This window comes from Hyperoodon ampullatus, assembly GCF_949752795.1.
Source record: "Hyperoodon ampullatus genome assembly, chromosome: 17".
NCBI classification, from domain to species: Eukaryota; Metazoa; Chordata; class Mammalia; order Artiodactyla; family Ziphiidae; genus Hyperoodon; species Hyperoodon ampullatus.
In genome coordinates this window covers 2,309,786-2,333,650 of record NC_136930.1, presented here as the reverse complement: position 1 = coordinate 2,333,650, position 23,865 = coordinate 2,309,786, and the positions used below count along the sequence as shown (strand labels likewise).

Here is a 23,865-nt window from a genome sequence, read left to right as displayed (position 1 = left end):
ACTTAGTGGGACTGGATCTATCAGAACTGGGAGCAAGCTTTCATGCCGGTGCTCTTCTCTGTGGAACTGTGTTTGTAGGAAATCCATGGCCCTGCATATGTTGTCGATTTTATCATTGAGAATATTACAGTTTAAACTACTTTTATGAGAGCAGAACATAGATATACCCACACATCGGGACAGGATTAAATGGCCGGAGTGTCTGGCTGCCTTACATTCTTGCTGTTTACATCTGCTCTCGTTAACAATTCCCATTTGTTTGGAGACGATGTCCTTGTAGAATGATGAAGAGAAGTTGAAAATGCTCAAAGCTCCAGGAGCCTGCCATGTGTGCCCTCCCAGGGTGGGTTCCTCGGGCATCCCACAGCTGAAGAACTGTGTTTCCAGTTGGAGTCTTTTTAGGGAATCAAACTATTCAGAGGAGGGAGGAGTCCTTTAGAGTAATGTGTCTTGAAGAATAACATGAAAAGAAAGAGAGAAATTTGAAGGAATGAATACGTTGTGTGCTTTGGATTAAGGAGAAACATAAAATTCATAGAGAAAGAGAAGACATTAGCAGAGAGAAGCAACTTTGAGAGGAAAAATGTTTAATATGACCCTCCTGGAGAAATAGAAGTTACTGTTTAAGCACTTTATTAGCATCAATAATTACAATAAAACTAATATTTATTGAGAGCCAGACAGTCCTGAGGGTCCTGGAGCAATCTGTCTCAACAATCCTCCAAGAACCCTAGAAGGTAGAAACTATGATACTTCCAATTTTCAGATGAAGAAAGTGAAAATAGTTTACATAAACAGCCTAAGATTAAACAACTAGTAAGGAATCCAGACTTCTGACTCAAGCCACCTTCTCACTCACCAGGCTGAGCTTTCTGTTATACACAGTTAATACTAATTGTCTAGAATATGAATCAAAACACGGTCCATGGTTGATGTCCTCAGAACCTGGATTCTTAAAATTCTGCAGTTTAACCCTTATGGTTTATTTTTCAAAGCCTAGTTTTCTGAAATTCAAAAAAAATACATTTTAATTAAAAATAGCATTTCCTAGTCTCCTAATTCTCTAAAAAAACTTTTTGTCAGATATTTAACTTTACCTAATTTGTCATTAGACCAATTCAGAAAGCTGGTGATAATTGCTGGAAAATTCATAAACAAGATAAGTTCACCTATTTTTCTTTACTAACAACGAGTTTATAAAAATTACTGATTATTGCTAATTTGATAATTACTTATTTTCAACAGCCGGATCATGCTTAGGCTAAATAGGTCTCAAGTTGTTTCTTAAACGGTTTAAGTTGACCCAGATATGGACCCTAAATGCCATTCTACATAAATATTGGAAAAAAATTCTGATTCATATGGAAGGTTTATTTTTAGTGTGTTTTCAATTCTGTCCAACTTTATCCATTTGCTACAACTGTTCCTCCAGTTGATTCTGCAGCTTTGTTGTGGTCCAGAATCCAGCATTTTTGTGCACCTGAATTCTGAGTATCTCAGGAAATGTGGCATATTTTCCTCGGTGTAAAAGTTATGGGTCTCTTGTGGAGAACATTGGCAACTTTATTTAGTTCTTCTTTTTAGAATGCATTGGACATGTTATTGCTTCCAGAGCTACTACCTATAAAAATACTAATACAAATGAGGCTGATTTCAATATACTGCATATTGTTCCTGACACTAATAAAAATTGATACTGACATTCTCATCTTCTTATGAGACTCTGTCTTCGCCATTAAAAAAGCAATTTATAACCCCAGACCCACCGCTAATCACGTGCCTTATTAGCATTTCCAGCCTTTTCTCCAGCACAATTCAGGTTACAGGTGGTGCTGAGAAGGCTCTCGTGAGCCCGTCTAAATCATGACCATTGGATTTTCTCTGCTCTTTTCTTTTATTACTATTATCTTTAATCTGATCTGCCTGCAGTTGCATCTACTAATATTGGTAATTGTGTCCTGCATTGGCAAAGTGTTTTACGCCCGTCCCGGCCCCTCTCCTCTAATTAGGAAAATATATTCTAGCCTCTGAAATGCCTTTCCTATGTGACTCCTTAGAGGCACAAGTGAATTCAAGGCTCTTAATTATATTAGAGGCACATCCCACTGTCCTTTCATGGTCTTCTTGCTGCCTCCCAGTTGGCTTAAGTTTTGTAATAAAATTTTAATTTAGTTGTCTCTTTTTATTTTGTTTTACATAATTTGTTCCTTCATTCAAAACCTTATCATTTGGTATTTTCTTGTAAGTTTTAAAATATTAAACATTTTATGAGTTCTATAATCAGTAAGCTATAGATTTAATAACAGTATTTAATTGACGTGAGAATATTTTGCGACTTACAGATTTAGATGGCTTTCTCTTCTTCTATCTTATTTCATGCGCTAAAGTCTTTATATCAGTTAAATATTTAATACTTAGTGTTCTTTCCAATTTTTCTTTTTTTCTTGAGACTAAAGTTTCCTTTAATGGTCATGATTTTCTTGGAACTACTTGTTGCACAGAATTTCTGGAGAGGACGTTCAACTGAAGGAAATACAATGAACAGAAACTGGTTTCTAAAGTTAAATGTCATAAATCTTTAATCCAGGTTAAAGGAAATACGTTGTTTTAATCACAAGGTTGGAGAAAAGAAGGAAGAAACCCTCTTCTTTCCTTTATTGTTGTGATTTCCAAATGCACGCCTCAGTGCATGTTTGGGATATTTAATAACATATCATATCTATTATGTTCCCGTTAGCCATGTGCCTCTCTAAACGTGGCCAAACCTATAAATTAGAATCCAAGGAACTGACACCTTAAAGAAAACCCATTTTCCTAAAATCCCTTTGAGGGGAAGTGAGACTGATAACCAAAGAAGGTGATGATAAGGACTTAATTTGAAAGAGAAGTCTCCAGCAAGGGGGGGCCTGAGGCATCACTGTCCATCACCCCCCGTCCTTGTGGTCGTCATCCGCCTCTGTGTAAAGGGCAGGGGGCTGGTGTCCAACCTGCAACTCGGGGGCATGAGTCATCCTTCCAGAGAGTTAGTTTGTTTTCTGTACTGTACTTCCCGGGGTAAGAAAGTGTCTTAAGATATCTTAGGGAGGCTTTCAACAAGAAGAAAAATTTGAAAAGAGTTTGTTGTTTAACAAGAAAATTCCATTAACTGTGTGCCAGCAGTACTTATGGGCCTGCATTTAGCACTGAGCCTGCCATGAGAGGCCTCCAGTAGGTGTCTGTTGAGTGAGGTGTGCAAATAGTGCACAGGATCTGATTAGATCCCTACAACCAGCCCTTAGGGTCACTGGGACAAGTGACATTGTCCACAGTTAACTCACAAGCCGGGTTCAGGGAAGTTACGTGCTTTATACGTGCAAGGTCTTTGACTAATGAGAGACTGGACCAGAGGCAGAACTTAGGGCCCATCTGTGGTCCAGGGTGCACCCCACGCCTCCCAAGACCCACTGCAGCCACTGTATTGTCCTCTGTTACTGCAGACCCTAGCATTCCTTTCTTTCCCCGATAGACTTTACTTTTTAGAGTGGTTTTTGGTTCACAGCAAAACTGAGCAGAACAGACAGAACTTCCCACAGACACCCAGCCTCCTCCACCATCAGTATCCCCACTAGGTGGTATGTTCATTACAACTGATGAACTTGCACTGACACACTGGAATCCTATCTTATCATCCGAATTTTGGGGGAAATATTTACTTAAACTTCATCAATAAATTGATAAATCAAGGTGGAATATATCAGACCTACAAACTAACCCCAGCACATTTTCTTTCTTTTTTTTTTTTTAATGTCTTCATTGGAGTATAATTGCTTTACAATGGTGTGTTAGTTGCTACTGTATAACAAAGTGAATCAGCTATACGTATACATATATCCCCATATCCCCTCCCTCTTGTGTCTCCCTCCCACCCTCCCTATCCCACCCCTCCAGGCAGACACAAAACACCGAGCTGATCTCCCTGCCAGCACATTTTCTTGATTCATGTCACTGTCGATTATAAAGAGGCCACTGTCCTTTCCTTCTGGATTTTTTATTCCATGAATTAATTATGTGATTTTAAGTCTGTTAAAATACCTGGATTTGATACAAACCTCTGTTCGTTCTAGTTGTTTTTCCTTTCAAAGTGCTACCTCCCAGGTGATAAGCTATCATGGGCCTTGCCCTTCGGAGACTGATTTTACAGAGTGTGAGGTGTGTGTCCTTTCTGCCGTCCACGTGAGGTCAAGGACAGGCACTTAGAACTGGGCCAGCCGTCGGTTCCTGTCCCTTCACAGTAGAGCTTAGAGACTGAATAGCTATGTGTTTGCCAGTTTGCATATATAAAATGATGATTGCATGGGGCAGGGTGCGCCCCATCTTAACTGTATACGTTTCATTTTACATCATAATGCCCGCATTATGATGTGAAACACCATGGGGCTTATACATAAATATTCAGTGAAGTTTCTCAGAAAAAAATAAGAACAAGGAAATGCCTTTCTTTTCTTTACCTTTTCTTTCCATGTTCCAACGTTATCACAAGGATATCGGTGGCCTGTGTCAGCCAACGGTTCTAGGAATCTAAGGCGCAAACATCTCCAGAAATCAGACCTTTTCTAAAACCGTGACACATGGCACCCCTGCGGGCCACACATGAAGATTCACTTCACCATGGTGTTCGGATTTGCAGAGCTCAGCCACAGAGATAATTTTTTTTATCCATTTAGCTCTTCTTTTCTTGTAACACAAATGAGGAGAAAGAATATCTCCATCTGTATTTGTTGCTTCAGCACTTCTTCTGCCCCAGTGTAGTACCAGGTACTGCAGTGGAGACAAAATTAGCCCATGGATGTAATAAACCAGGGAAGTATGTGATAACAACACTGTGGGTGACACTGCAGCGGGAGAGGTCCCCTCCCACTCGGGGATCACGTGTCACCCAGAGCCACCCCGGCTGCTCCGATCATCCCCTGGGCGCTTATTAGAAACGCAGGCTCCCAGGCCCACCCCAGATGGAGTAGACCTGTGTTCTAGCGAGATATCTGAGCTGTTATCCTGCATATTAAAGTTCCAGAGGCCCCCACGAGCTTAGACTTCACTCCGTACTTGGAAAAGCTCTTCTCTCCATTGTTAATTTTCATGGCGTGGGTTGGCAGGGAAAGACAAGTGTCTGGGTTTCTTTGGAATTTTCTTGGTCTGTGAATTCTTGGGTTAATGTTAATGACTGTTTGCATTTCTACTTGATGGAGAATAACAGAACACTGAACAAACAAAATGTTGACAGTAGTGTAGCAAAAAGCACAAGCCTTGGTCTTTTGCGAGTCTTTGTTTTAACCTCTTGGACGTGTTTGAAATCAACCAAATCTTCCTTAAATATTTTCCACAGATCATTAGAAAGAGAATTCGTGTAAGGATGCATTTAAACACCACTTTATATGCCTCTACAGTCATCTAGAGTGTGTTCTCGGGATGTCATTATTATGTTTCAAACAAAATCCAGACTCTCCATCGGCTTCCATAGGTCACGTGACTGCCTTGTCACCTTGATGTGTTCATAACCAATGTGCTGAGGTTCCTTTCAACCCACCCAGGCACGTCACAGGTTAGGATGTGGTCATGATCTTCTCGCCCTAATGTGCTCTGAAGCATCTCTAGTGCAACGTGAAAGTGTTGAATTCCATCTCTTGTTTCTCCTTCATCTTCCGTGAAGGAACGACTAACTTGAATCGCCAGGCAGAGCTCTGCATTTCTGCTGTTATCTCTTAGGTAAGCTCTACCCACTTGAAGTCCCGTTTCAATTACCGTGTATGTTTGCAAACATAAGATTTCTGACAATTGTCGTGTTTTTCCTGCTTGAAGTGTGAACTGGGATAAATGTGTCCCACAATGTTGATACATCAACTTCCTACAACCAAAGCGTGTGTGTGCTTTAGTTTTCAGTGTTTCCTCTCCATGGGTGACTTATCATAACTCTAACACAAACTTGGACTTTGACGGGTCCGGTCAGACCAGCTGTGGGACCTCGGAGACATGTTCAGATGTCACGTCTTTGTTGCCTTCTTGACTAAGGAAACTTCCATACGGCGCTTTCAGTCTTGGCCTCTGGGTTCACCTAACTGCTCCCCCATCTCCAAGCAGAGCTAAATTGACCTCTGGCTTTATTCAGACGTATCTTCTGATTCGTCTTTGCCACTGAAGCTCTCCTTTGCTACATTTTCACTTGTCTTTTTCCCCTTGTGTGATCCTTCTCCTTATTTATTTTATCCTCCTTGAAGGAGAAAGTCCTGTTTTCGAATCACCTCCACTTCCAAATGTTCTTCTTCCAATCTCATCACCAGACTGTTTTCTGTAGGAAATCCCAAGCCTAAAGCTACTTCTTATTTTATTTTATATTATTATTTTACTATTTTATTTTATTTTATTTTATATAATGCTTTTTCCATCTCAACTCTGTTACAGTCTATTCCTGGCAAAATTCTTCCCTTCATCTAATCCCCTGTGGGATTTGTACTCATTTTTTAAGGCTAATGACTAATGTCATCTCTGCAATGAGCTGTCCCCATGACCTCCCAGGCTGACTAATACTTTTTTCCATTGTGTCCCCAAAGCATTTCTTTTCTTGTCTGTTTTAAAGCACTTATTACTTTGAATTATAGCTATTTTATTACTCATCCATCCATCTGTCCACCCATCCAGAAGAAAGCAGATCCCCTGCCTTCAAGTTTAGAATTTGGTTGGGGAGACATCAAAAAAAAGAATAAACTATTTTAAAAACTTTAATTAATCATATATAATTCTTTTTGCTACAACGTAAACTTTTTAAAGACAAGAAATCTATTTTATTCACCGTTGTATCCCTAGTACATGATGTTACTTGAGAGATCTTATTTTACATCGTCTACCAATATTTGTTTTGAGAATAATGTAGTTATTAACTCACTGCCAAGGAATTTCTATTTAACATATCGATTCTCTTTATCTTTTTATAATGCCTGTAACCTCTTTCCTTCCAGTTCTTAGATTCTTCCCCTACGTCTGTCCCTTTAAAGTCTAGACTGTTTAGTCAACAAAGCTTCTACGGGCCCCTTGACTACAAACCATGCTACTCTTGCTATAATAATCATTTCTAATTTATTTTTCTACCATCAATACATGTCTTCCTCTACAACATAAAAATGAGGTGCTCTTAATTCTGTTAACTTCTCCCTTAGTTTCATTTGGTCATTTTCAGTCCAGAAAAGAAGTCACAACTAGAACAGAAGTGCCTACTGCCCATTTCTGAGTTGCTTGTAGGAAGGAATCAGCCAGTGAGTCTGTGGACAGGAGACCCCGAGGCCACAGGTCAGCAGATGAAGCCGCTGCTGCTGGACGTGTGGACACTTGGGAGAAACCGAGGGCCAGGGCACCTGATCCTTAAAGGTCCTCACCGTGGCCCCCACCTGAGGTCGGGAGCGCATCCCCACCTGTGGGATCTTCTCGTGAGGAGAGGATGTTGCCCAGGGCTAGGGCAGTAAAACTTGTAGGGAAATGACGGCACACGCCCGGGGGGCCGCGGAGTCGACTCTGCTCTTCCCGGTGCCCCGCGAGAGCGGAGGGAGTTCAGACCCTCTGCCCTCGAAGGGCCCGTGGAAATTGCTCCAGAGCCTCTGAGGGCCCATGTCCTTGGAGGTGGAGGCCGACACAGAGCCTGCCGTCTGTCCTGGGATCCCGGGGTTCCGCGTTTATTGTACGGGAGGCTTATTGTACAGGAGCGGGTTCCTATCGCTTAGGTGTTCTCAGGGAAGCAGTCGTACAGTATTCTGAATGAGAATATGAATTTTTTAAAAAGGTTACATGATGGAATAGTAAACTACAAGGCAGGCACGGGCAAAGCAGTCACTCCGCCCTGCGCCCACCCGTGAATGGGAGTCAGGGCATCCCGTGAGTGGTCCAGGAAGACGGCCGCCTGCCGGGTCCGGAGGTGGCAGAACCATGTTGGGTCCGAGACTGCCTGACTTGGTGGGGCCTGGGGATAGAGGTGGGCCAGGAGGGGGGGTCCTCAGGAGCTCTGATGGGAAGGATGGCACGGATACGCTTAAGGGGTGACTTATGGGAAGTGACGTGTGGATTTGCAGGCTTAATGTAGAAGCTTGAGAGCGTCTAGATCAGGAATAGCCCTTAAAGGCAAGTTATTTCTGATTCAGTTGGATACTTGGCTGCCACAGCACTGCACAGATTTGTGTGTGTACATATATATATATACTTACACATACACATGTATAGCGAGATGATACACACACACATTTATATACATATAATTTTAATAATATAGCAAAGGAGGTTATCCCTACTAATTCAGCACTCACTTGACTATTTTAACAGTTGATCCCCCTTTTAAATATTTCTCCAGCATGACAGCAAGTTCTGTGAAATGATTCATAATATGTCCTGGTGAAGTCGAGAAGGATAAATGGAAGCCATCCAAATATCAGATGACCAAAGACCTTGTGTATATCTGTAGGTTTCTAGTTTTTTTTTAGTTCAGGGAACTGAGATTTATGGACCAAGTATCTGCATTCAGGTAAATGTCAAGAAATAAAATCAGCATTTATGATAGTAGTCATAAAAGAGCCACATGGTCTTAAAAAGTCTTTTGTCATCATCATGTTAAAAGCCAAAACATCGCCGTATTAGTTGATGGAGTTGTGTCTCTGTGTCTGTGTGTGTGCCTGGTCTGTTTGGTTTTCCCTCGGTGTGTGTACCTCTCCCTCATGTTGGTTGCTCTCGGTGTCTATTTCTGCTGGTCTTTGACACTGTGCCCCCGGCACACGAGGACTCGCACACACACGTGCACACACACACACACACACACACACTTAGTTTCCGCCCCTCCTCCCAGCCTCCCTGCCTCCGTTCACTGACTCTTCCACCTAACACTCTCTCCCTCTCTCTCACTTTCCTTCTTTTCATATCATATCTTTTCATATCATCTTTCCTTCTTCTGCAAATTTCTACTCTAAATATTTCTACTAGACCCCATGCACACACACTCAAAACTGAGAAAACCATTCTTTTGAACATTGAGAAATATCTATAAGTAGAAACCACAACAGGAATGGCCAGAAAAAGAAATCAATAAATAATGAAAAAGGTCAACATTGATGAACTCTGTTCTAGGTGACAGAAATAATGTGGGTCTCCTTCTTACTACAAAAATAATCAAATGTAAAGGCCACCTGACAAAAGTGTTTGTACATAAATTTCACCTAAAGAAGTGAATTCATTATATTTTAAAGAGAATGAAGCCACTATGTTAGTTTCTAATATGCAAAATATGGTTATAATTATCTATTGCATGTAAAACCATGTTATTCTTACATCAAATTTTTAAGCATATGAAGCCTTACTCTGTGTCATTCTCAACAACCCTTCAGAGCCTGCTCCTTAGAAAGAGTTCACATCTGCACATCTTGGGAAAAAGAAAAAGTAAATACATGTTCACGGTAGAGAACAGAGAACAGAGGACACCTATACTTTACTCATTACGGTGCTAAATAGCTGATACTTTATGCTTCCTGGTCTTCATTTAAAGCTACCAAATGTACTCGGTTTTACTTCTGTGGCCCTGATGTGAGTGTTTCCCGGAATGAATGACCCACATGGCATAAAAGAAGCTGCAAACCCCATCACTAGTCTGTGGTTTTTACTTTGTGAATAAATGAGATCGTTTTCATTTCCTAAGGATGTGTCTGTACCACAAACATAAATAGGACCTTGGTATTTGATAGATTTGGACCTGGTGCATAATAGTGTCTTTTATAAGTTGCCCACGATAAACTTTTTTCCTCCTGAGTTGTCTGGCTGATTCACATGATCCTGAGTTTATTCACGTGATCATGAATGAAATATCAATTACCTTTATTATTTTGGTTCAAGAGTAACTTTTGGAGCAGACTTCTTCCGTGTGACTTCTACAGTCACTGTCACATACTCTGTCTGATGTTACCAATCAAAGTTGAGGGTTGAAATGGCCTTTCTGAGCTGAAATTGTTGCCTGTGCCTGGATCCTGGTCCAGCGTTCTAGTCAACAACCTCTGTAAAAACTTAACCTTCTCATTCTGATTAGCAAATAATCAGATTATTCAAATTCGCTTTGAATTCCAAGTTTTATGATGAAGTTAAGTGTGTCTTCTTTCCTTGGAAGTGTGCGTGGAAGGTTTCTGGTCCTCATCCAACAGTAGAAAGTGCTCGCATGGTGCCTACATGATCGTAACCAATGCTCCGTGACCTCCAGGAAGGCCCTGAGTTACACACACGCACATGCGTAAAGTACAAATCAATGTCATAAGGTATAAAGCCAGGGAGGAGACATGCGGGACGTCAGTCTCCTGCACGTCTCCCAACAAGATGAGGTGGGGTGCTGATGAAATGGCAGGGTGAGTGAAGCATCTCATTCATGGGGGTGATGTGAAAATAACGTGAAGATACTGGCATTTAAGATTTCTCTTTCTTTCAAGTTTGGGACTTAACAACCCTTTCCCCAGGGACGAGCTGAGCTGGTTCCTCCACAGCAAGCGGGGGCAGGGCAGTGAGCCTGGCAGCCAACAGCCTGTCCATCCAGCCTAGGGAGCATGGGCACCCCCAGCCCCTGCTGACAGCACCCAAGCCTCTTGCTTTCTTTTTTTTAATTGAAGTAGAGTTAGTTTACAATGTCACTTGAGTTCTGGGTGTACAGCAAAGTGATTCCATTATACATATATATATTTTTTCAGATTCTTTTCCCTTATAGTTTATTACAAAATATTGAGTATATTTCCCTGTGCTATACAGTAGGTCTTTGTTGGTTCTTTTTTTTAATTTAACCATTTTTGCAAGCATATTGTGCTAATAGAATTTCTGCTGGTAGCTCAATTGCTACCTAAAATTATATAAAATACTGTGCCAGGGAAATTAGAGGGGATTGCTTTATTTTCTTCTAAAACTAGGTATTTGTGAATATGCACAAAAATGAATGTATATGGTCTTATCATATACTAACATGTTACACAAAGATAAAGCACAGCATTTTTATCCTCATTATCATGGAATTTCACCACTCTCATTATTTTATTTTATCTTAATTTTTGGATAGGATACAAACTTTAAGTAAAAAAAAAAAATTTCAGATTATTGCCTAATTCATTAAAGTGAAAAGAGTAACTTTGAACTCAGTTCCACAAATGCATTTAACTTAAATTTTCAAGATGCTATTATTACTCAACCACATTTAATTTTTTTAGCAGATGCAATCTGTAGTAAAATACTTATCAGAGCAATGAAGATGATGCAATAATCGTTTAAAGTTTTTTTTTTAAAGTAAGGCCATTTTAGGTATCTTCTCAAATATGATTTTTTGTTAAGGCAAATATTCATGAACTCTGTGAATTTCATTTTTATATTTCTTCATGATCAAAATAAGATCATTGTTTAATTTTTCTTAATACTTTTAGTTTTATAGTGCTATTTGACAAAGTTAATATAAAACCATATATATCTTATTGTTTTATATACTTTAGAACATATATTTGAAGTATTACTCAATAAATTTAAAAAAGCAAACAGTGTGGCTTTAATGAAGCCAAATTTGCTAGCAAACAACAACAGATCTCCTTTTGTGTTTAAATCTTTGTGAATTCTTTTGGTATCCTGATTCTAAAATCCACATAATAACCACCTGTTACTGTCTTTACTTTCTAATTTTACCTTAATAGATCCAACTTCTCTTCTTTCGGGGAAATCTCTATGACCTATCATGTTATGTTTCTGAAGAAGCCAATGAGCTGTTTATGTATTGCATGGCTAAGCTGTGGCTATACATTAATGAATCAATTAGTCAATCTATAGGCAATTACAAGGAACTTGGCAATTCCACATTATTTCACTGAGATGCATCCTCTTCCTTTGGGTATAAATTGGAGGACATTTATATTTTGTTAGACTGTATTCCAAATTTTGGTGTATTCGTTTGTGTTTTAGTTGATGATTAAATATTTTTTCTTTTAAAAGTTTGGTTCATGTGAGGATTGAACTGTCTTTAAAACTGACTGATTGTTCTGCCTTCTTGGAGAGCAGAGTTTGGGAATGACTGGTTGGTCGTTTGGTCAATCCTTGTGTGGGCCAAGTAGGATTTCCTGAGTTACCTGCTCCTGTTAACTTAATTCCCCCTACCCCCCATACAAAAGCAGGTGTGGATCTGTGACTGTTCGTTCCAAGGGGGTGGGCAGCCACATGGTCTGAACAGTCAGTGGATAGCTTTCTCATGACTCTCTCCTGGGGAAAAGCAATCGCATCCAAGTCATCTTTATACGCTTGCATCTGGGTGGAGTTCAACTTCCGGGCACATTTACCAAGAGTGACACCAAGACCCAGGCTTTACAGATGCCCAGGAGATAAGAAATGACCAAGAAGCAGTCTCCGTTCCCTTGTAGATGGTTCCAGTTTCCTGGGAGAGACCATGACAATTCAGAGGGCTAAGTTTTATAATCATGGAAAATGCCAAACCCACAGTGGCGTAAAAAGGATGTGTTCTGACAGCGTTTCCAGAATGATATCCCAGAGGAAGGTGTGTCCGGCCAGTGGGGGTGTGAAAAGGTGGTGGGGAAGCAGGAGGTTTGAGGGAGGCTTCTTAGCTCCTTCCACTGTTACTCAGGATTCAGAACAAGTTTTTTCATTAATTATTATTATTATTATTATTATTATTATTATTATTATTATTATTGCAATGTGGCTTTTAACGGCTCGACTATTTTATGAAAAAACTGTTCTGGATGTTATGCAATTAATTTATCACTCATAAAACTTAATCCCAATTAAATGAGGAAAAAACATCTATTAGCTCTGGCCTTATGGGAAAAAAAATTCTCCCCTCTTATAAACCTGATATTATCAAATAACCTTGCCAATGGAATCAGTGTTCCATGACAGCAAACCAACCATCGATAGATAGCAACGACTTAGTCGCTGAATTGATGACATGAGTCATAGGAGAAGCTTAATTATAGGTTTACTGCGGGGTGCACTGCTCAGCTCTGTAAACACGAGCGCAGGCACAAGTTTCTCCGATGCAGCTGAGAGAGCTGGGCGTGGATTCAGGGACCATCCTCCAAGAAAGAACAGTGTCTCAGAGTCTTGTCTGTGTAAAAGTAACTTTGTCACTTGCGGTGGCCTGTAACTCTTGGGAATCAGGGGGCCCGTTTCCAATGAACAAGGGCTTAACTTTCCCGCAGGGGCCTGTCTCATGATTTCGTAAAAGCTGGTCCAGTAGCCACGAGAGGACAGGGCAGAGTGGGAAGCAGACTGCAGTGCGGTTGCTGCGGAAGCCCAGGCCGTCCCTCCTGGGCGCCCTGGTGCTGGGATCGTTCCTCAGAGTTTGTCCCAGTCATTGTCTACTTTCTCTTCCATCCTTGGAAGGAGGCCGTCCCTCCTTGCCAAGCATCTCTGCTCCTCTAGGCGGCTTACCTGGCAGTGGAAGTGAGACCCTCGTCCCTAAGGGAGCTGAGCCCTGCTCACCACGACCTTCAGATTCTCTGGCTGCTGTGCATGCTGATTGGCTGTCAAGGCTAGGCCAGAAGGAACCAGGAGACGCCTCCGCGGGTCACTCAAGGGCCAGATGTGTTCTTCTCTGTTCCCTTAACGTAACAGCAGCCTTGCTGCTCCCAACGGCCAGGGTCCATTACTCCCGCCAGGATGGTGACTCTCTCCCTGGCCTGCTGGTCTCCCAGCCCAAGAAGCCCAAGTGACCAAGAGGCAGGCAGAGCTGAAATTTTGATTGGACTCTTACGTGTCCCCTGGTAGAAGCACTCCCTCAGGGGACCGGGATCTTTAGACCCACAGAGGGTAGATTTGGGGTGAGGGATGTACAGATCCTTCAAGCTGGTCATTGGGAGTCATGGTAAACCAAACCATTCCTAATTCCTGTTAGTTCTTGGGCCCATATATTCAGACTGTTGAGGGTGTGGCATTACGTAATGATCATCAAGCGTGCATATTGGCCCCAAAGAAGGCACACCCTCTTGGCAGGGTATCTCCTTCAAGTCAGCATCTCAGCTATGCCTTCGAGAGATTGTTCCATCGCTCCATCAGGACTGCAGTTTCCAGGATGTGCGATAAGTGATACCAACGGTGTATCCACTTACTCTCTTCTCATGGGCGTCTTCCTAACTGGGTCTCTTGGTCCCTGAGACGTATGAGAATTCTCGTTGATAGGACATTCAGATATCAGTACCGTCTGAGGCTCTGAAGACGGGCCAGGCAAATCCATACCCAGAATATGTGTTAATTCCAGTCAAGTTGAATTGCTGCGCCTTCCACAGTGAAAAGTCCAGCGGCTGGTTGGCCTTCTCAAGAGATGGTGTCCTGTTGGGAGGTTGGCATTTATCTCTTCAGCTGACAGAGTGGACGATGGGCTGCGAGAGTAGCTAAAGCGGTCTTAGTGGGAGCCCTGCTGCGGGGCCTGTCCTGTCCCTCCATCCCTACCATGATGTCTCCTCCACTATCAACTCCAACGTAGGAAAGCTGAAGGCAGAGGCTAGCTGACTTCTCCTGACCAGGCCAATCTGTCTGGTTGGTGGTTGAATGCTTTTTCCCGGGGGTGTGCTCTCTGGTGGGTGTCATCATGCAAGGAAGGACCTTCTCATCTCATACTAACTCTCACAGGTCCACCCTCAGGCGTCTTCCTTAGATCCCCTCGATCCTGATCTTCTAGGTAAACCATTCATGTCCTTGTCCCTGCTTGACGTTATGACTTAGTAGGTCTAATAGAAACCAGTCCCTGATGGTCAGCTCTGGCCTCCCAGTCAGGGATTCTATGTCTAGAATGTAGTAGTGTAGTTCTTTGCCGCCAATGACGTGGCCTTACTTCAGAAACCTGTGTCTCTGTGTTGCAGTCCTTCCATGAGATCTTGCCACAAACTCTGTGAGCCTCTTTTCCTTTGACCACAGATGCCTACAGACATACCATAGGCTCTACCAGGTTTTATGTCCAACCAGCGAGGCTGTCCTCAGTGCAGCCGGGACCTGCTCTGCAGCCCTGTCAAAGCTGGCCACCTTCCTTGTCACCCAAACATGGATCAGCGCCGTAGTCCTGAGTGTGGAATATGTGGTCCCCAGAACATAATCAGTCAATCTGGCATGGTGCTTCCTTCTCAGTGGTGGGAAGAGTAGATGCAATACTTTGTCCTTTATTATCACTGGGGACACCTGAAATGCCCCAGGTCACTGAGCCCTCAAAGTGTCACTGATATGATGTGCCCCTGAATCTTTGTCGGTTTATCTTCTACCCTCTGGGGTACAGATGTCTTCCCAGAGCTTCTAAAATACTTGCCACTTCTTGCTTATCTGTTCTCATCAACATGATGTCATCAACCTCATCTACCCACGTGATGATTTGTGGGACGCACGGATCATCCAGGCCCCTTCAGACTGTATTACGGCGGAGGGCAGCCGAATTTACACACACCTCAGCTGGACTGTGGGTCTGCCCTCTTTTCTATGTTACTGGAATGCTAACACTCCTGGTTTCGCTCTCTGATGGAGATGGAAAAGGATGTAATTGCCATGTCAGTGACTTCAAAGCACGTAGTTGAGTCTCTGTTAATCTGCAAAGCAAAGATCCCATATTTCGGTCTAACAACTGCAGTTAGAACTATTATTTGTCTGGGTTTGTGGTTGCCCGCTGTTAACCCCCAGGATCAGTCTTACTAGAGTCTGCACTGGTGAATTTCAGGGAGAAATTGTAGGGACCACCAGCCATGCATCCTCTAAGTTTTAAGGGAGGCACTAATCATTGTCATTTCTTCTAGAATATGATGTTTGGGTTTGCTATTTTGATGATGGGAAGGAGAAGTTTTAAAGGATTCCACTTATAATTCCACTGTATTTGTCAACAAGTGAGTTATGTTTTTGCATTTACCTGAAGAGGAAAGAGCCTGAGCGCCTCTTCATTTGGGTATCAGTTCTTTTGTGATGTGCCTGCCATGTCTTTGCCCACTTTTTAAATTGATTGTCATTTTCTTATTTATTTGGAAGAATTCTTTCCCTTATTGGCCTTTTAATAACTGTTTTGAAGAGTGTAACGCACCTGTAGAAGCATGTACTTATCATAAGAGTAGAGCTCAATGAATCTTCAGGACCTGAACAAGCTCATGTAAACAGATCAAGAGGCAGAATATTGATAGAAAGTTCTCCTTACTGGCTGGTATCTTTTGATGAATAAAGGTTCTTAAGATTAAGGTGTTCTAATTTATCAGTCTTTTCCTTTAAATTAGTGCTTTTTGTAAACTGCTTAAGAAGTCTTTGCCAAGGTCATGAAGGTGTCTTCTCACATTTTTTTCTAGAAGTTTTATTGTTTTCTAGTGCATGGTTTAAATCCATAATCCTTTGGGAATTGTTTCTTGTATATACCATCAAGTAGAATCAAGCCTTTTTTTTTTTCAGATAAATATCCAATTGACCCAATGCCAGTCACTGAAGAAAGAACCCTTTCCCCAAAGACACCTTTGCCATAAATTGACCATATATGTGTGAGTCTATTTGTGGACCCAGTAGATGGAACATCTACTCTGTTCCTTTGCTCTATTTGTGTATGTTTGCACCAGAAACACCTATCTCAAGTACTAAGCATGGCTTATTATAAACTTTGACATCCAAGATGCTTTTTGCTATTCTTGGTTCTTTTCATTCCCATTCAAATTTTAGAGTTAACTTGTTAATTTCTTTTAAAAAATTCCTCATGGGATTTTGTTTGGGATTGCATTAAATCTCGTAGATAAATTTGGGGAGAATTGAAATCTTGCAGTACTGAGTCTTTTATTCCATGAACATTTTTTATTTCTTCATTTATTAAGATCATCTTTAATTTTCTCAAAATGTTATTTGTTTTGTATAAGTTTTACATGTCTTGTGTTAGATTTATTCCTCAGTATTTCATATTTCTATGCATCATAAATGGTTTTATTTTAAAATTTTTTCTATGTTTTTATCACTGGTTTATAGAAGTTTAAATCATTTTTAATAGTGACTTCACTGAAGTTGCTTCCTTATTTTAATATTTTATCTGTAGATTCTTTGGGGTTTTCCTCAAATACAGTCATGTCTCTGAAAATAATGATAGTATAATTTTTTTTCTTTTTCAGTCATCATACCTTTGTTTTTTCCTGCCAGTCTTTTTAATTCAAATTCATACTTCCTGGTCCCTTCCCATGAGTCTGTGGTATTCTGCCTAATTAGAAGAAATCAGTAGGAATACCCACTATGAATTTTCCATGGAAATGTTGGAGCATGTAAATCGTTTCCTTGGACTCAGGGATTTATAACTTCCATTTGTTTTTCTGTTTTATTCTTTTGAGGGGATGTACCCAAAATGTATCTATTGCTGAACCTACATTTTTAAAATTAATTTTTATTGGAGTATAGTTGATTTACAATGCTGTGTTAGTTTCTGCTGTACAGCAAAGTGATTCAATTATACGTATGCATATATCCACTCTTTTCTAGAAAGTTCATGCATTCCCATATATGAAGTTCATGCATTCCCATATATGAACCTATATTTTTAATTGTGTTACATATCTTCTGGTAACTTGCACTGAGAATTTATTACTGTGGAAAGGGAAAATAAGCTGGAAAATTGTTCTAGAACCCAGTGTCCATTGTACAGATTTGGGGGGATTCACAGTTCCCCACTTTATTGTACTCTCTCCCGAAACCTGAAAGGTCAGTGAATTTGACTTCTAAACAGACCTCCAGCAGTGAGACTACCATTAGCGTTATTGACTGTTGTTTTCCTCCATCACTTTTTGAATAAAATTTCAGCCATACGTTGTCATCAAAGGGAGTACCGTTTCCAATTAGAATTCAAGTTTCTAAATGGAAGCATTTTTCAAATAGGTAACCAAAAATTTCAGGTAAAAGTACAGATCCTTTAAAGATGTTTTAATAAAATCAAAACTGCAGATTTGAAATATGGAGCTGAAAGGTGTTTGGCTCATCGGTTATGTCCCCTGGAGGACTCTGAATGTTTAAAGCAACAGTTTGATTGAATAGAACAATAAATGCAGGGCTGAGTGTGCTTTTTCCCTTTCTTTCTCATCTACTAGAAAAATATAGATAATAGAGCTCATTTATTTCCTTAACATTTCAGAGCTCCACAGATGGGAAAACACAACCCAGTGGAAATTATTTCTGGCAACCTTGAGAAGATATGTTAGCATTTTGTGGCATTTCTTTCAGTGACATGTAAAGCCTGGCTTTCCCTCATTGCAGTGTCACAGTGAAGTGTCACAATAAAGCCAAAATAGTGTGCCCTCAGGGAAAATGCGGGAAAGGGACCATTTTCCATGCACACACAAAGGGTAATATTTATTATAAAGCCTTCCATTTTAGCTCCAAATGCTGCCTGGGCCATAGCTACTTTGCAGTGGAGAAATGCACAGAAAGGGAGATTTCAAGCAAATGTTATGTATAAATCTAATGTAATTTATGCGAATGCAAATACCATGTTTAAAAGTAGAATGCTTTTATGGACACACAAGCTTGGAGAGTCTGTGCAGGTGATGCTCAGCCTGGTTTTGGTGGAGTCCGAGGTGCAGAGAGTCAGAACCAGGAGTCCGAACAGCCCTGTCTTGACCTATTTTTGTCACTCGCAGGACAGATGTCACCTTCTTTACCTACGACATGTGATAACATGGGAATTATTATCCCCCTTTGTTGGCTAAGGAATTTAGTGTTCCAAAAGATTCAATTATTCATTGCAGATGACACAGCCAATATTATGTAGGGAACTTCATACACAGTGTAAAATACAATAATTTATTTGAAGCTAAATTTGTTTTTCTGTTTGTTTCTTTTTTCCATTTTTTTAATTTTTTTTTTTATACAGCAGATTCTTATTAGTCGTCTCGTTTATACATATTAGTGTTTATATGCACTTTCGATAAAACCTCAACATCCTTTCCATCCTTCCTTCCACAAGTTATTATTTGGGCCCAAATACTGACTTTGATTTTTATTATCATTGATGTCTTCTCGTCACGTTCGTCCTACTGCTCCCAACTCTGGACGTGTCGGGGGGCAGGGCGGTGTCTTCACCACGTTTTGCAGCATTTTTCTTGGCTGCAGCTCAGCATCATCTCCCGACCTAACGAGTGTCCCGAATCATCGGGAATAGCCCTGTGGTGGGCAGGTTCCTCCAGCTGGAGCGGTAGCTGGTTTATGTGGGTCCTACTCCACCCAGTTGTCAAAGGCAGATGGAAATCACCCAGGTTCCTTGTTCTGATTTGGCAACAGGTAGAAGAGCATGAGCTTTGGGGACCAGCAGACCAGACTCAAATATCAGCCCCACCCATTACGGGTCACGTGACTTGGGGAATGTTCCTTGTCTTTCTATGTACACTTGGATAATAATATTAGCAAGACGAAATCTCTAAGGATCTTACCGGAAGTACACATTCAGCCTTATCCATCACCCCAGACACCAAAGAAAGGAATGGCGTCTGACCAACCAAGCCCACCAGCCCGGATCTCTTTGATCAGTGTTTCCTGGCGCTGAAAAAGCTTTGTTTGAATAAACTTTCTCAGCCCTTTGCCCAGTGCCCATGCTATGCCAACATTAGTGCTTAGAATCCACTTTCTTTCCCCGCTTTAATAGCTGAATGTCATTTGCCAGGAGCCTCTCCTTTTCTATAAATCTTCTTGGTTCGGGATAATGGTTAGTGGCCTCACTTGTGTATCTTCTGAGCATCCTGGATGGAAGCTCACTTGATTTAGAAGACTTTGGTTTAGGGGCCTTGAACTCTCTGCACATTCCTGGGAACTTTGCCCTCCTGGCCCTCCCCCTTCAGAGGTCTTCCCCCAGACAGAGTAGGCTCCCGCACGGGGGGTCTGCTTCTCTGCACTTTGCTCCCCTGACACGGGACACGCGTGTTGTAGACTGTTCTCTTTGACAGGCCAGGCTCGGGCCGTGCAGGCCTGCACTTCCCGGTGTCCTCACAAAGGCATGAGCTCCCCTGCCCACCTGCTGAGATGCTCTTCCTCTCCATCGTCTGTGCGTGGTCACTTTATTATTTATTTTTAAAGATTTTTTTGATGTGGACCATTTTTAAAGTCTTTATTGAATTTGTTACAGTATTGCTTCTGTTTTATATTTTGGTTTTTTGGCCACGAGGCATGTGGGATCTTAGCTCCCCGACCAGGGATCGAACCTACACCCCCTGCATTGGAAGGAGAAGTCTTAACCACTCGCCAGGGGAGTCTCCATGGTCACTTTAAATTTGGGCTCATCAGAGAAACTTTGCCAAAGCACATTAGCTTATTTAGGAAACTCACTGTTCTCTTCCTTATTGGGATCATCTTCAGCTCTCAATGTTTAATCCTTTGTGAGAGATTTCTAACCCTCTTGGATTATCTCTCCTTCCAGAATCTCTTTCTTTCCCAGAAGGAAGAGCACTTTTTTCTCTTCTGAAGTTTTAAAAACTACTCCTCCCAATTCAAGAATTCATGTGTGATGCTAATTAAATAATTTTCTCGAATGGGCCACCACTGGTGTTTCTCTGCATTGATGCTTCAAAACAATTTAATTTCTTATCTTAGTAATAATGCTGAATATTCAGTTTTCTTTTAGCGATGGAGTAATATCTCGTTACTCTGAGTCCAGATTCTCTGCTCCGGATCTTTTTATCTTAAGTTTGGATTTTCCTTCAAAGAGTGTTTAATAAATATATGTCAGAGACTCACTGTTGGCTAAACCCTCTGGTCTTCCTGGGTCTTGCCAAGAGAATGTTGGTCTTAACTTCAGCACATAGAGTGAGCTGCGTTAATGCCAAGTGAGCTATATGTAGGAAATCTGTTTTGAAAGGGCCATCCTCAGGAGGACTTCCAAATAAAACTGTACGAGAACAGGAGTAAGGATCAACTGTGGTCCATTTTTGTGAAATCCAATCTTATTTCTCCTCCTTTTATTTGTTTGTTCTGTGTGCCAAATGGGTAAGAACCAAACGGCAGAGTGCCATGAGCATCTTTCCACTTTTTTCTGGGACTGGAGATGGGCTGATCAGATGTTCACAGCTTGTCCCCCGCTTAATGCCCTGTCTTTCAAGTCAAAGCCCGGGATATGGCATCTCAAGGTTGACATGCAACTGTGGCAGAGATAAGCAGTTTCAGTAGCAAACAACGCTCCGAAAAACCTTGTGATTTATCCATACTGGACACGTTTTCTTGTAGCTGGTGGTATATTTTTCACATTAGCTCTTTCTTGGGATTAACAAACCAGTGCAAATCTTGTTTCATCCCTCCCTGGGTATTTAGTGGAGTGCCAGGCAAAGCACAGATTAACGTATGCTTACACAGGATTAAGGATGATTTTTTTTTTTTTTTTTTAGCTCTTCTGATCGGCAGTAAAATAGACTCTACACAGTTCAGTGAATTCAGCGGATGGGCTGTTTTTGTTAATGCCCACAACTAACCCCAAACCTTGCGTCCCAGGTTTCTTTGGTCACGCTTGGTGATGATGGTCGAAGGGCGGACAGCCGGGAACTCTCTCACCATGTTCTTAATCCGTCTCCGTTACTGCAGTGCTGCGCACGACTGCCCCACGGCCAAGAAGAGGAGAGCCGGGGAGCAGGCTTTGGGGGTGCCGGTCAACAAGAGAAAGTCCCTGCTCATGAAGCCCCGACACTACAGCCCCAGCGTGGACCGCGAGAAGGGACGGGCTGAGCGGACGGCGGAGGCACTGGGGCAGGACGGCCCCCCAGAGACCCACCATCACCCTGGCGCAGGTAGCGAGGAGGAGTGGCCCCAGCTTTACTTCCTCCCCGCACACAGACCCAGGCCCACCTCAGGGGAACATGCCATTTGTATGGTGGGAAAAGCAAATCCCAGCGTGAGAGCAAAACCAGACATTGGTTTCCCTCAGCATCCACTAGTGAGGACCGGTTTTCCTTCTATAACTGTGGGGAGTCTAAGCACAAGCCACAGAGCACAGAGCATCCTTGGCCCCAGGCATGGGTTTGGACTGTGCCTCTTTCCGAAGAAAGTAAAAGCGACTAAGCCCCAGAGTTGAAGAGGACCTTGACTCCCTAGTGGGGTGGATGTCTAGTCCCTGAAAGATAAAACCCCTGCCAAGTAAGCTTTAAGACATTTCTGATATGACGTATGAGACGCAGTCTCTATTTTGAAATTTTATTTTGTTAATTTTTTATTGAAGTACGGTCGATTTACAATATTATATTTGTTTCAGGTGTACAGCATAGTGATTCAGTATTTTTACAGATTATACACCATTAAAAGTTATGACACGATAATGGGTATAATTCCCTGTGCTGTACAGTATATCCTTGTTGCTTATCTGTTTTACACGTAATAGTTTGTGTCTCTTAATCCCCTGCCCCTAATTTCTTTTTGAAACTTTAGGGTGTGCTTCTCCGCAGTTCACGGTCACCCTCACTAGACCCTGGTTGTCCCAGTGCCTCCAGGACCTGGACCATCCCAGACCACTTTGTGCCTGAGGCTAAAATCGAAGGACATGCAAAATGTCTCAAAAGCTGATTTTAGAAAATACATGGAAATCTAAAGCTTGACCTTTTAGAAAATGAAACTAGATGTGTGTATGTTCTATTACATACACATTTTTTTCTGAATGTGAGTTTTTAAGGAATCAAAATATACAAAATAAGTTGTTACTTGAAAAGAAGTATAAATTATACAAACCAAAGCCAACGAGCTTCTTAGATCATAAATATCTATTGCATATAGAATGGTAGTAATTGCAGTAGGTGTTAATAGAAAAGATATAAAAGCATATTGACTGAGTGAGCACAGATCTCAGATCACAATCAGATCTCCAGTAATCTCGGCTTACAAGTAATTGGAGATTCTGTAGTTAAAACAGTTGTATTCTGATTTGCTAGTGTTTGACTGAATTTTCTGGCTTTTGTATATTTAACATATGGCTTAAAGCCTCATGGCTTATCTGTAAATTATAATCATCCTTGACTTTTTTGTTTGTTTCCTTGAGCTGGTCAGTTTTTTGTTGCTGTTGATTCATGAAAATTGTAGGTTGAATCTAGTACTAGGGAAAGTCCTTGAGTCAGTATGGTTAGGTATATATAATTCATCTCGCTGACATTAATTTACCAAGTATTTAAGAAAATGGGCATCTTTACACCAACACATTTTGCAGGTACCCTGAGGACCAGGAGTGTACCTGCCCACCAGCTTTTGTAGCTGAATGATCATTGTAGATGCTTGATAGTAACCAGGAAAATATACTGTCAAATATTCTCAGTTAAATATTCACTTACGGGCCTCCCTGGTGGCGCAGTGGTTGAGAGTCCGCCTGCCGATGCAGGGGATACGGGTTCGTGCCCCGGTCTGGGAGGATCCCATATACCGCGGAGCGGCTGGGCCCGTGAGCCATGGCTGCTGAGCCTGTGCATCCGGAGCCTGTGCTCCGCAACGGGAGAGGCCACAACAGTGAGAGGCCCGCGTACCACAAAAAAAAAAAAAAAAAAAAAAAAAAAAAAAAAATATTCACTTACAAGCACTGATGGACTTCTATCTGCAGCTTCACAAGTGTTCACTCTTTAGTATTAGAGCCACTACTAATCATAATGAATATGCTAAAATTACAGCCGTAGTGGCTATTATTTTTGAATTCTTAATATATTCCGAGCACATAAATCATATCACTTAATCTACCCAACAATGACGTGAGTGTGTATTATTACGGCCACAATTTTACAAATGAGACCATTGAGGACAAAGGGATTTAACGCTAAAGGTAATGCAGCTTGTAGGCATTGGAAAGAAGATAATCAGGAAACAATTGAAGGACAAAAGCAAAATAGCTGTTTCCCAGCTAACCGTGCTCCATAGTCC

General features: G+C 41.5%; 1 protein-coding gene across 3 annotated transcripts in view; it reads left to right on the top strand.

The window, feature by feature from the left end:
• ST18 (ST18 C2H2C-type zinc finger transcription factor) overlaps window positions 1-23,865 on the top strand; it is a gene marked incomplete at both ends in the record, with an annotated part of 122,461 nt that overhangs the window by 36,688 nt on the left and 61,908 nt on the right. For all 3 annotated transcript variants that reach the window (XM_079722182.1, XM_079722184.1, XM_079722183.1), the window contains one exon: window positions 21,562-21,764. In XM_079722182.1, the coding sequence (XP_079578308.1) occupies window positions 21,562-21,764 (203 nt within the window). The remainder of the gene's footprint in view (window positions 1-21,561; window positions 21,765-23,865) is intronic.